This window comes from Toxotes jaculatrix, chromosome 3 (assembly GCF_017976425.1).
Source record: "Toxotes jaculatrix isolate fToxJac2 chromosome 3, fToxJac2.pri, whole genome shotgun sequence".
Classification (NCBI taxonomy): domain Eukaryota; kingdom Metazoa; phylum Chordata; class Actinopteri; family Toxotidae; genus Toxotes; species Toxotes jaculatrix.
The window spans coordinates 26918903-26931924 of NC_054396.1; the positions used below are offsets into that span (position 1 = coordinate 26918903).

The following is a 13022-nucleotide window of genomic DNA, read 5'->3' on the forward strand; positions in this document are numbered from 1 at the left end:
TGTGTATATGTCTGTATCACTGAATATCACTGAAGATTCTTATTGATGACAATTCAGTCGTTAAATGTCTGGTCTGATTTTTAACCTTGTTTATTTGTTCTTTGCTCAGACAGGACCAGAGTTAAACCTCCAGTACCTGATCTGAATCTGAGTTTATTATTCCCTTTCTTTTAGCTCAGTTTTTGGTCTCCACCAGCTGCTGAGGGAAATATGTGAATCTGTAGCTGCTAAATGCTCCACTCTGTTCACCTGCTCGTCTCTAACTCATACAAATATTTGTGTTTAGACAAATATCAGCTGTCAGGTGTTGGTGTAAGAAAATGGGTGAATTTTTTTGATTTTAAAGAAAATGTAAAAATGATGCTCAGCCCTTTTTATATACATGTGCAGTCTTTTCCAGTTTTGCAGTTTTCATCTTGTTTCTTTGGGGAAGTGAAGTCAAATGGCTTCAGGATAATCGAAATGTTAAGTTTGAGTTAAAACGTGTTTATCTCAAATAAACAGTCTCACCTCAGGGTTCATTTAGAAGCTTTCTGCAGCTTTTAAACCTGTTTAACCTTTTTTTTTTTAATGTTCTTTGTTCTGCTCTTTATTGGTCTCTCTCTTTGTTACTTTTGCTCATTGTATTTTTTTCATTTTTTATTGCTAATTCTTTCTTTTGTCTCGTCTTCTCTGTCTCCTGCTCTCTTTTCTTCCCTGCAACTTTTCTCCATCATTATTCGCTCTCCTCTTCCTCACCACATGGCTCGTCTGGTTTTGATGACATCATAGCCTGGGAACCAGCAGGGTGAGGTCATACGAGGCTAAACGCTGCAGTGTGTTTGTCAGTGTGTGTCCTGTTTGTGCATGCAGACGTAATGCCAGATGTGACTGTGTGTGTGTGTTAATGACAGGGCAGCAATGTGCTGGTTACTCAGCTCTCTTGCGGTTCTCATGTTTTCATGTTTCTTCTGCTTTTTGTTTGTATCAAACATCTTTGAGCTTGACTGTTTTCCTACTAAAAACTGCTTAAATGTTTATGTCGTTTTCTCTCATTTATTTTATGTTGAATTCTTTTTCTGTATCCTGGTTGCTGGATTAAAAAAATCCTGGTCAGATCATCACCTGAGGTCCTCTGTAAAGGTTCTCCTCTTGGTTCTTAGACGCTGTCTACAGATTCACCTCTTGAACCAACATTGGAAGCGTTTCTGCTTCATTTGTCTTCCTAATTTTTTTTTCCTTGGTTCATTCACTTCTTTGATTCCTGGTGAATGACTCTGGAGGAGATGAGAGCGAGTTTTTCCTCAGTCTTTGATCTTTCTCTCTCTTCATCTCTGCAGCTGTTTGAGTCAAACCAGTGGCCCGATCAAAGAGAGAGAGAGAGAATGACACAGACTCAGTCTCACTCTCCCCTCATTAACCAAATCGAGGACATTAAAAGCCTCATGCCTTCTTCTGCCTGTCTGTAATCTGGGGGTTTTCGGTGGGATCGCCTCCTCTGAGCTGCTGCTGCATGACTCATGTGACTCTTATTATTAAGCGGCATCGTTATTCCATCAGTGCATCATGGGGTGATGTCATGGCTGCCACAGTTTTGGGAGTGCCGCTGAGTGCGTGGATTTTAAGTGATCAGTCATTTTCAAACAGTTTAACCCTCGCACAAATGATCTGGAGCATCCACACCGTAAAACGTCACTCAGGAGTTCAGTGGAGTCAGCGAATCTTCTCTCAGTTGATTCAACTAAATACGTTAAGTTTATCGCTTTTGATCGCTAACTGCTTATTAACTTCAGGGACTTTCAACTGGCAGGGCTCAAACACATCAACTAACCATTAAACTTAAGTTCAGTTAACTCACATTTATACGGCAGCAGGTGAACTGAAGTGATTCTTCCCTCTCAGCCAACAAATGCTGATTAGACGTCTTTTATTAAAAACGAATTAGCTTTAATAAGTGATTCAGAAAATTCAGTTGGTCCTCATCCATAATCATACCATTCATCACATGGCCAACAAACAAAATGATCATGTTGAAGTTATGGTTTTACATGTGTCTGTCATAACAGTTAAACACGAGTAACAAACACAGGTGATTATCTTCTATGATAATCACAAAAAAAAGAATATTAATATTGATTTTGAACTGATTTTAACCACACACACCGCCCTCATGTAGTTTATGTCTGAGAGACTCAGACAGTTGGATGATCTCAGATGATGGTGGTGGTGGTGGTGATGATGATGATGAAGGTCTTCACTCTTAATATTTGATTAGTCTCTCAGCACGGAGGAGTGTGTGTGTGTGTGTGTTTTTTTTCCTTGGAGTTTGTTGAGTGAAAGATGTTTTTAGTCACAGACCTGACAACAGTTTGAAGAGGCCTCCTGTTGAGTGTGTGTGTGTGTGTGTGTGGTTGTCATGTCGTGTGGCTGTGTTTAAGTTGAGTGTTTGTTAAATAATGTTGAAAGTATAGGGAGAGAGTGTGTGCCTGTGTGTGTGTGTGTATGTGTGGCTTTTGTTTCTTTGCTACCATCCATTGGGTCCTGGGTTGGGAGGGGGTGTAGAAGTGTGTGGGTGGGTGTGGGTGTGTGTGTGGTGAAATGGGGGGGTGAGTGGGCGGGGTTATGAGCTCACTGTTAAGGAATTTGTGTGTGTACCATGGGTCAGACCTACTGTGACACACACACACACACACACACACAGTAGCCCCACATCCTGTTTACCACTGCAGGTACCGCCTGGCCTCTGTTTTAAAGGACGTTTCCACCCAAAATTCACTTTATTCACCAGACTTTCTCCCTGTTTTTCAGCTATAAGTTTCTTTTCCTAACTACAGTGTGTTTCCCTGCTGCAGCTGGTCGTGTGTCAACCTGTCAGACTTTTTTTAAAAATGTCTAAATGGTCAAAAATTTCCTAGAACAGGGAAAGTTCGTAGTTTGCGTTAAAGCGAGTATTTTGTTTATGTTAGAGGTGGTCGTCGTCATGGTTACAGTGATAAACAAGTGGTTCAGGTTATACGGTCATGGTCAAAAGAAAAACAACAATGTCGACTGTTGGTTGGGAACGGGAAATGAACAGCAGCCTCCCGTGTTAATGTGCAGCGTTTTGCCGACTCATCCATCCACGGCGACCTCCTCCCAACGTGGGCTTTGTTGTTCCTTATGTTGCGTCGCCTGACTTCCTCTTTACTCCCATCATAACTACTGCGGCCTCTGGGGTGGGGGGGAGGCTTTGTCACTTCAATGTAAACATTTTGTTTACACAGAAAACTCTGACTTTATCTCACACGGCCACTGGATGCTGATTTAACAGTAAAACATAACTGTGGGAGCGGAGCAGAGCGGAGTAAGTAAAAACACGACAAATCACGGAGCCTCACTTCAGACGTCCTTATTCTCCTGCCAGTGTTGGACGAAAAACCATCAGTTTGTCGGGGGGGCGTGGTCGCCTGCGCGTTAGCTGACATCAGTGTGACGATCCGCCTCAGGCATCGACCGTTCTGTACTGTTCAGCAGTAAATTGTGGGTTAGGAAGCCGAACATGTGTTTGAGAGACGGTGATTTACTCGTCATGTGCAGGAACAGCTGTCGTAAGTGGGATGGCCGTTGCGCCTCTGAGGGCGAGAGACGTAGGGAGACAGAGGTGAAGGGAGAGAGAGAGAGAGAGAGGGGAGCAGGGATTCAGCTGGTTCAGAGTGAACTGCAGTTACCTGACACGCAGAAGCTGTCTCACCTGTAGACACGGTGTGAATGTGTTGACATTGGATTGAGTTCAGAGCAGAATCGGCTTCTAAATGTGTTTTGCATTAAATAAACCAAAGTCCAGTGATAGTGTGAAAATCATCAGACTCTGTTTCCTCGGTGCGATGGTAACGTTACCTTTTCATCTGGTCGTCTTCGTCTGCACAGGTCACCGACATGTTTCACAGCAGTTTATTCAGCTTTAGAAATCCAAACCACAGCTCATTGTCGTCGTGTGTGGACGCCTGACCTTCTTCACGGTTTCTCATTTTTATGCTTTTTAAAATCTTGTGAGATCTTACCCATGCCTGCCCTCTCTCTGTACGTTTGAGAACATTTCGGCCGCTTTGATTCTTTCTGTCTTGAACTGATCTGCCGCTTGTTGGTCGACAGGTTGGTTAGTTATCAGTGTGAGGTAATGACGCCCGGGTTTAGTGTTTAATAGGTTGGTTAGTAGGTTACTGGCTTGACTGGATTAGTTTGCTGACCTTTGGAACCACAGAGCAGGTATTTCTATCGTCTGCTGCTGGCTCATTATGTAACTTCCTGTTCTAGTCAAGGTGTGCCACTCTGATAAGAAAGGCATTTTGTTCCTACCCAATTCACCTACGCACACGCGCACACACACACACACACACACACACACACACACACTTTGTACATACACACCCTTTATCTCTCTCCCTCACTTTCCGTTTCTCCTTGTGCGCATTCACTCATTCGTTCTTTGTCTCTCCTAATACGAACTTAAACCCTCCCAGCCCCCACTTCTCCATTAGTGTCCTTGCTGTCTGAATGTGTTGTTGTGTCTCCATGGCGACGGGTCAACAAATCAGCAGGTATCGGCAGGAATAGCGGCTGCCTGAGAGGCTCAAGCACTGTTTATCTGACGCAGATCCGGGCTCAGTCAAACACGGAGCTTTTGTGAATGGATTTGTGGACAGATAAATCTCTGAATGAAAGAAGTGGTGACTGTAGTGTTTAATATTGCTGACAGGGTGGGGTGATGCTGTTGTGACAATAAAGTCGTGGCTGTTACGCAGAATTATACAGAAACACTCATTGATTTGTGGTGAAGTTTAGGAAATCAGTGTGTTTTGTCAGTTCAGGTGTGAGAAATCAGCGTGGAGCTGATGGAGCAGCTGAGGTGGACACACAGCTGCTCACAGTTGGGGCATCTTTACCTAATGTTGTTTTTAACCTTGCCATCATCTTGAGTCCTCATCCTCTCTCTGACAGCTGAGGATGGGCACAGCTGTGTTTAAAAGGACCAGTTAGTTCCTTGAAGCTGTGAAGAAAATGATTGATTGCATTAGGCATTACCTGTCCAGGTGTGTGTGTGTGTGTCTGTGTGTGTGTTAGCATGCTGGTGACCTGTCGAAGTTTTGTGTCTTTGTACAGATGAAAACTCACTGGTTCGGGTCCCAGACCAGTGAGTGGGTCACATGAGGAGGATGGAGGGACTCAGAGGAAACAGAGCTCAGGCTTTAAGTATCAGGAAACAATGCAGCAGATTATTGGAGCTATAAACCCCCCCCCCCCCCCCCCCCCCACACACACACACATTTACACACCCATTTAAATGCTGTACACTTGTGTATTTTTTGTTGGCTTTTTTCTTTCTCTTTCTCTCTCTCTCTCTCTCTCTCTCCATCTCTGTCTCTGTGTCTCTCTTTCTTCCTCTGAACAATAGGCTACCATGGCGATAGCCTCGTTACTCACAAAACTGTGTCGGCAAGGGCACGCACACACACACACACACACACACACACTTATGCAGTCTTTAGTTCACAGTTTGATGGTCTGAAATGTTTGAATGAAATTGAGTTCAAAGGTAAAAGGCAGTAGCTTGAGGTTGAAATGTCGCATTTCAAACGTCAAATTACAAACTACATCACTGTCCAAAAGTTTTAGGCACTAAAAGTTAAGTGAGGACGCCTCCCTGTGTGTATTACACAATGGATGAATAAAACTCTGCACAGTATGTACATATCTCACAACCTGAGCAAATAAAACCTCAACGATCCTCATAACTTTATAGCACTAAAACAGTTGTGTCCAACCTCGGTGTCAGGACGCTCTAACAAGTCCCGAATATCCAAGGTCTGATTTGTGCTCCATTTCTTTTACTTGTTTTTCTTATTCAGATAAAACTGTGAAAAACCGAGCTCACTGTCTGACCTGGGCAGAAGCCACACATTTACGCAAGTGGTTACAATGGGCCAAAAATAGAAACTGATTTGGTTTAATGGGTCACAAACCAAAAAGGCTGGGAACCACTGCACTACGGACAGGTGAGGACAGGGCAGTGGGTGGTGCCCTGTGTGTGTGTGTGTGTGTGGAGGGTAAAGGCCACTGTCTAGTGCTGTGCTCACTGACAGGATGTTTGCTGGAGAGGCGGCTGCTGGTGACACACTCACATAGGTGTGGCAGGACAACCTCAGAGTGAAAAAGAAAGGAGGGAAGACATATGGCAGGGAGGGGAAAAGAAAGAAAGAAAGACGGGGGGAGACGGCGATAAAAATGAAATGAGACGTTAAAACAAACAGGTGGAGAGTGAAAGGGTTAGAGGAGGCATTAGAGCAGAAAGAAGTGAAAAAATGTGGAAAGGAGGAACAGGGAGTTGGAGATAAATGAGTGTGTTGAGTCTGGCAAAAGAGAGAGAGAGAGAGATTAGGAATGTAGAAAGCAGGATGTCGCAACCTCCCCTCTGTGGATATTCGCATACAACCTGAGAACACACACGCACACACACATTCAGTACAGGGTTGTGTCACCCATGGGTGAGGCAGCCGCCTCCCAAAGCTCCACTTAAAGCCTGAGCTACTGAAACGCGTTTGGACCACAGCTGGTCTGCTGACAGGGCAGCGGAGCTGGAGCTTCACCAGGTGGATTACAGGATTTCCCATGGACTCACTGTGGGGACACGGCTCGCATCTGCTGATCTCACCAGTACACTGTGTGGAAAGTCAGCTTACAGCAACACAGTTGCACAATCAAGCAGAGACAAACATGTTTGCTAACTATGAACGTGTGAAGACAGGGTTATGTACATGTGTTAAACACACACATACAGTACAATGCCCACAGCATGTTATAGTCGAGGAGCCGCATCACGCAGCGGAGGCCACGTATTTAATGAATGAAGTGATTGTTTTAACCATCATGCATCATCAGTCTGATTCAGCTGGTGATTGATTAATCACATCATCCATTCACTTCGCAGAAATTAACCAGAGGAGCAGCATGTGGGTGAAGAATGTAGGTGTGAAAGATGATCTGATACGTATCAGACAGAGGAGTCACAGATGTGGCAACGTCGACGCTGAAAGAAATGTTGGACTGACGTGCACCTGACATTTTTACGTTGCGTTAGCAGGCTTCAGCAGGCGTTACAGAATTAACCATGTCACAATGTCAGACTTACCCGTGTCCTTCACATATTTCACCCCACCCTGTGCGCATGTGTGTGTGTGTGTCTGTCTGCCAACTTTGAAACAAAATCAACGCTCTTGCTGTAAAACAGAAAACAATTACATTTTCTTAAATGTCTCTTTAAATGAAGAAGTTGTTATTATGGGAGAGAAAATGGAGGCAGAGAGATTAAAAATGACTGGAATGTTTTGTCTGCTTCACTCTGAACTCTGTGTGCTGCAGCTGAAGATTAGCTAATATTGTGTCCTCTGTGTGTGTGTGTGCGCGTGTGTGTGTGTGTGAGAGAGAGGTAGCTGGTATGAGGTACCAGCTGGTACAGTGAGGTCTGATTAATGAGAAGCATTACCCAGCAGCGCTCTGCTCTGCTCTGCTAACACACTAACACAGGTTTCCTGCTGACTCTGACTTGTATTCAGAGTCTGTGTTTCACAGGTTGGGCTCAGTGTTGCACGCATTTCCGTGGTTCTATGTGGAACTATGGGCTGGAATTGCGTCGGGTGGGACGTTGGTCAGAAATGACAGCAGATTAAAGCTGCATGTGGGAAAATATCCTGTTATGTGATTAATAAAAATCTCGATTGGGAAATAGCTGTCAGTGGTTTCAAGTTAGAATATGTTTTTCCTTCCTTCCAAACAGCCATTGATTTGTTTTCATTTTAATTTGGGTTAAAAACAAACTCGTGCTGGATTTGGTTCTGAGCACTGGACCAGCAGCTCTCGGCCAAAAGATAATCAGGCACAAAACCAGTGTTAAACAGCAAATTGCCATTTTCACGGTAGTTAAGTAGTTTTACCTCCTGAGCAGAATGTGAATCTGATCTCTAATCTGTCCTTTTTATCTCCCTCAGACTCTAAAGCCATTGTGGATGGGAACCTGAAGCTGATCCTGGGTCTGGTCTGGACCCTGATCCTGCACTACTCCATCTCCATGCCGGTCTGGGAGGGCGAGGAAGAAGAGGTAACACCCTGCCGACTTTTCATCGGCGTCTGATGATCTCGTCACTTCTGTTGCTCTGTAGACAAACGGTGTCGTGGTTTGTTTGCAGAAGCACAATATGCAGTTAATGCACAGCCGTTGCTGACTCTGACTACGTTGGTGCTTTTGTGTTCAGGCAGAGTCGAAGACACCCAAACAGCGTCTGCTGGGCTGGATCCAACACAAAGTCCCTGATCTGCCCATCACCAACTTCAGCCAGGACTGGAGGGACGGCAAGGCACTGGGAGCACTGGTGGACAGCTGTGCACCAGGTATGCTCTGCGTGTGCGTGTGTGTGCGCGTGTATGTTTGTGTGTGTATGTGTCTGTGTGTTACTGTACTGTATGTCAGGCTAAAACCTTACATCAGTATAACAGCACTGATCTGGAAATATCCATCATCTCTTCTGTGAACCGTAGAAAACACGGTACAGATGACGGATGTGATTTGTTGTCAGTCATAGTTTCCAAACCTCATGAACAGTTTTGAAAACCAGGTGTTGTCGTCCTGAAATGAAGCCTGAAGCAGCAGCTGTATGGTTTGTGTCTTCACTTGTTTGTCGTTACTCACTGTGTGTTTTTCGTCTTAAAATCCTTAATGCGCCTCAGCTCATTATTCAACAGCAGAACTCACACTGTTGTGTGTCTGTATGTTGCTGTTGTTAACAGCATTGTTTGTTTGTTTTTTTTTTTCTTCTGTTGCGCGCAGGTCTCTGTCCAGACTGGGAAACCTGGGATCCAGTGAAACCAGTGGAGAATGCCACTGAAGCCATGCAGCTGGCTGACGACTGGCTGGGCATCCCGCAGGTTAGATTCTGTGCTGAGTCAGAAGCAAATCAGGAGGCTCAAGCACATCTGTGAATTTTTTCAGATGCTAGAAGCTGCACAAACAAAACACAAAAAAGGAAATGAGTCTGCTGTATAGCTAACATGCTGCAAACTGTAGGGACGTGTGCTCAGCCGCACGAAACGTCTAAATAATCGTCAGCAAAAGACAATCACAGTAACTAAAATCTTACACAACTCGCTGTGGAACAACACGGCTCATATATCCTGATATGGTCGTGCCAGTGTCCTGCATTGTCTCTATCATGCAGCCCGGTGGGGACAAAATTTGATCTGCTGTCAAAGGTCAAAGGTCACCGGCACCGTTTGGTTTCCTGATTGCTCACAGCAGAGGAAACTCTGTGAACCTGAGTTTGTTTTCTCACACTTTTGTTTGAAGCGATGAGAGGATGCAAGCAGCTGAAGTGGCTGAAACGCGATAATGAGTTATGTAAGAAACGACTATTCCCAGGAAGTAATTAGGAAAGTATTTATAGTATAGCGCTTTTGAAATGAACAGTAAGTTCTTTGAACATTGGTTAGAGGGTCTCATAATAAAATGATAATCACTGTCTATTAATAGAGCTCGTTCTTGTCCTTCAGAACCAAAAAAAAAAAAACAAAACATCTGAGCTTTTTGTTCGGTATGAAGAAGAATCTCAGCAGTAATTGTGAAGGAAGTTTCTCGTGTTGTGATTTCATTAATTCTGAGTCGGGTGTTTTTATATCAGGGCAGCGTTACGTTATGCTGTGCTTCCTGTCAGACAGCTGACACCCTCAGGAAGTCTCCTCCAGAAAAAACATAGCTTACAAACTTCATCATCACACCCCCAACATCAATGCAGGGCATCTTTGATAGCTGGGGAAGTAGTTACTGTAACTCCAATCAGTACATTAAAAAACATTAAAAAAAAAAAAAAAAAAAAAAAAAATCTGGATCCTGTGAAGCAGAATGATTCGGAGAGAAAAGGTGGAACGTGACATGCGCAGAAAGAAAGGAGCAGTGGCTCCGTGACACAGAGTTCAGCGTCCTGGACTGAACCAAATGTCCGTTCGCAGCCTCATTTCCTCCGTAAATCGTCACTCATCTTCCTCCATATCACACCTCTGCTGCGGTGTGTGAGTTCAGCTGGGCCACTGCAGTCTGTCACCACTGCTGGTTGAGCATAGAGTATTTATGAAAACTCTTTTATGCCCTTTTATATTGTAAGAACAAGTAGGTAAAAGTAAATACTCATATACAGTACTTTGAGTGTCTTCATATTATACTCTATATGGACAAAAGTATGTGGACAATGCCTATGTTTTTGGCCTGGGCCCCTCAGTTCCAGTGATGGGAAAACATAATGCTACAGAATACAATGACATTTTTAGACAATAGGGTTCCTGCCAACTTTGTGTCAACAGTTTGTTAAAGGCTGTTTCCTGTTTCGACATGACAGTGGCCCTGTACACAAACCCAGATGCATAAAGAAATGGTTTTCTCAGTCTGGTGTGGGAGAGCTTGACTGGACGGTGCACAGAGCCCTGACCTCAGCCATGCTTAGCACCTTTGGGATGAACTGGAATGCCGAGTCTGAGCCAGAACTTCAAACCCAGCATCAGTGTTGGACCTCGCTAATTTTCTTGGCTTAATGGGAGGAAATCCCTGCAGCCTGGTACCAAAAGTCTGGTGGAAAATCCAAGTCTAGAACAGTGGAGGCTGTTAAAGCAGCAGATTAATGCCCAGTGTTTGGGAATCACATGTTCAGCTGTCACGTACGCGTGAGTGAGAGAAGAATGCGTGGAATAATAAAAATGATAAGAAAGTGATCTGCTGAATTAATTTGCTGAATCAGACCCATTCTTCAGGGAAAGCCTCATTCATACTGACAATACAAACCTGACCTGTGTGTGTGTGTGTGCGTGTGTGTAGGTGATAGCCCCAGAGGAGATCATCGACCCCAGCGCGGACGAACAGTCGGTGATGACCTACCTGTCTCAGTTCCCCAAAGCCAAACTGAAGCCAGGAGCTCCACTCAAACCCAAACTCAACCCCAAGAAGGCCCGTGCGTATGGACCAGGTACGTGCACACACTCACACTCACATAAACACAGACGCGCACACAAAATACACAGAATCTGAAGAGAGAAAATAAAGAACAAAAAAAAAGAACAAAAACGTTGCAGTTTTATTAGATGAGATGAAAATCAGATTAACTTTCAGTTGCTGCAACAACAAAGAACATGAAAAACAATTGTTAAATATAATTAAACACTTAAAATTATGTTTTTCATGTTTCATATTTTGCTTGCACACATTTTTATGTAGATTTAATTTACTTCTTAAAAGGCCACCTGGTTGAATAACACAGGAGCTTCTGTGTTTGTGACCTGTTGTTCTCATTGTGTTTGCAAATGGGAACTCTGGAAACACTGGTCTGTCCAACAATGTGAGGAAGTGAGCAGCTGTTAGTCTGAACAATGGTCCGCACTCATATTGCCCACCCACACACACACACATATATACACACACACACACACACACACGTACACACACACACACACACATATGTATACACACACACACACACACGTACACACACACACACACATATGTATACACACACACACACACGCACGCAGACACACACGCACACACACACACACACACAAAGATTGGTAAGGTCGTCACTCGTCCTCCAACTTGGACTGTAACACTGAGAAGGAAATACCTGGAAATGGTTATATGCACACACGTGCACACAAACACACACACGTGCACACACACACACACACACACACACATACATACAGAGCATCTCGTAGCTCTGTTTCCATCAGGAAGATCTCAGACTAACAACAACTGCTTTTGCTGCAGCTTAGCGCAGCATCATCTGGTGACATGTTGCGGTGCAGGAGTATGATGCTGCTGTTTAATGTTTTTAGGGCTGTGACTAATTAAGTTGTGTGATTAATAAATCTTTTTTTGCTTAATCAATTAGTCATTTTGTCAATAAAAGGATGTTCAGAAAGGGAAATATGCCCATGACAGTTTAAGATTTGTGGGTGTGGGAGTTTTTAATTGGGGTTAAATCTGCAGCTTGATGAAACGAAGGTCTTTGACCTGATCTATCAAAGGGTTAGGGTTAGTTTTTAGCTTTAACTGTTTCTGTTCATTCTGTTCTGTTTCTTACTCTGCAGGTATCGAACCGACGGGGAACAGGGTGCTGCGTCCTGCTGTGTTCACAGTGGACACATTCAGCGCAGGTCAGGGTCAGGTCACCGTTTACCTGGACCATCCAGACGGCACCAGAGAAGAGGTACTCGCCAAATCCTCGTCTTGTCTTCCCTCCTGTTTAACGACAGACCTGCTGTGATTTTATGTTGTTGCATTTTACGTTTGATGAATCATGTTTTCTAACATCTGACTATCTAGAGAAAAAACATCTCGAACATCTGTCTGTGTGTTTGTTGATCAGCTGAAGCCGCAGCCTAACGAGGGCAAGAAGACGTACAGCGTCACCTACGTTCCTCAGGTCATGGGAACTCACAGGGTAAACTCATGTTTTTCTGTGGAATGGAACATGGAACAATATATAAAATAATTAAATGCTTTTAGGTGCATTTTGAGGAAATTGTGTTGTTTCCAGTTTCTGAGAAATTGATTCCACTGAGAAAAGTATTTTCAAATATATTCTGTAGTAAGTGAAGGTTCAGTTACAGTGAAAAACATTTTTCTCATGCTTCAATTTTCAGACTATGAGAGTTTATTCATGCGTATTCTTTGTTTTTTGTTTTCTAGGTGACAGTTCTGTTTGCAGGCCAGGAGATTCCTAAGAGTCCGTTTGAAGTGAATGTGGATAAAGCGCTGGGCGATGCCTCCAAGGTCATGGTCAAAGGCCCGGGGATCGAGCCTGTGGGCAACATCGCAAACAAACCCACCTACTTTGACATCTACACAGCAGGTCAGAGAAATCATCACAACACAAACGACCTCTGAGCGCCACACGGAAACACTGATATGTTTGCTGTTATGGTCAAAGTAGCCTTCGGCATTAAGCACTGACTAAAAACCCGTCACTAAGGTG

General features: G+C 44.0%; 1 protein-coding gene across 2 annotated transcripts in view; it reads left to right on the forward strand.

The window, feature by feature from the left end:
- The window catches only part of LOC121179729 (filamin-B), a 56932-nt gene that overhangs the window by 13051 nt on the left and 30859 nt on the right, over positions 1-13022 (forward strand). For both annotated transcript variants that reach the window (XM_041034723.1, XM_041034724.1), the window contains exons 2-8: positions 8001-8110; positions 8265-8400; positions 8837-8934; positions 10868-11015; positions 12136-12254; positions 12414-12488; positions 12737-12899. In XM_041034723.1, the coding sequence (XP_040890657.1) occupies positions 8001-8110; positions 8265-8400; positions 8837-8934; positions 10868-11015; positions 12136-12254; positions 12414-12488; positions 12737-12899 (849 nt within the window). The remainder of the gene's footprint in view (positions 1-8000; positions 8111-8264; positions 8401-8836; positions 8935-10867; positions 11016-12135; positions 12255-12413; positions 12489-12736; positions 12900-13022) is intronic.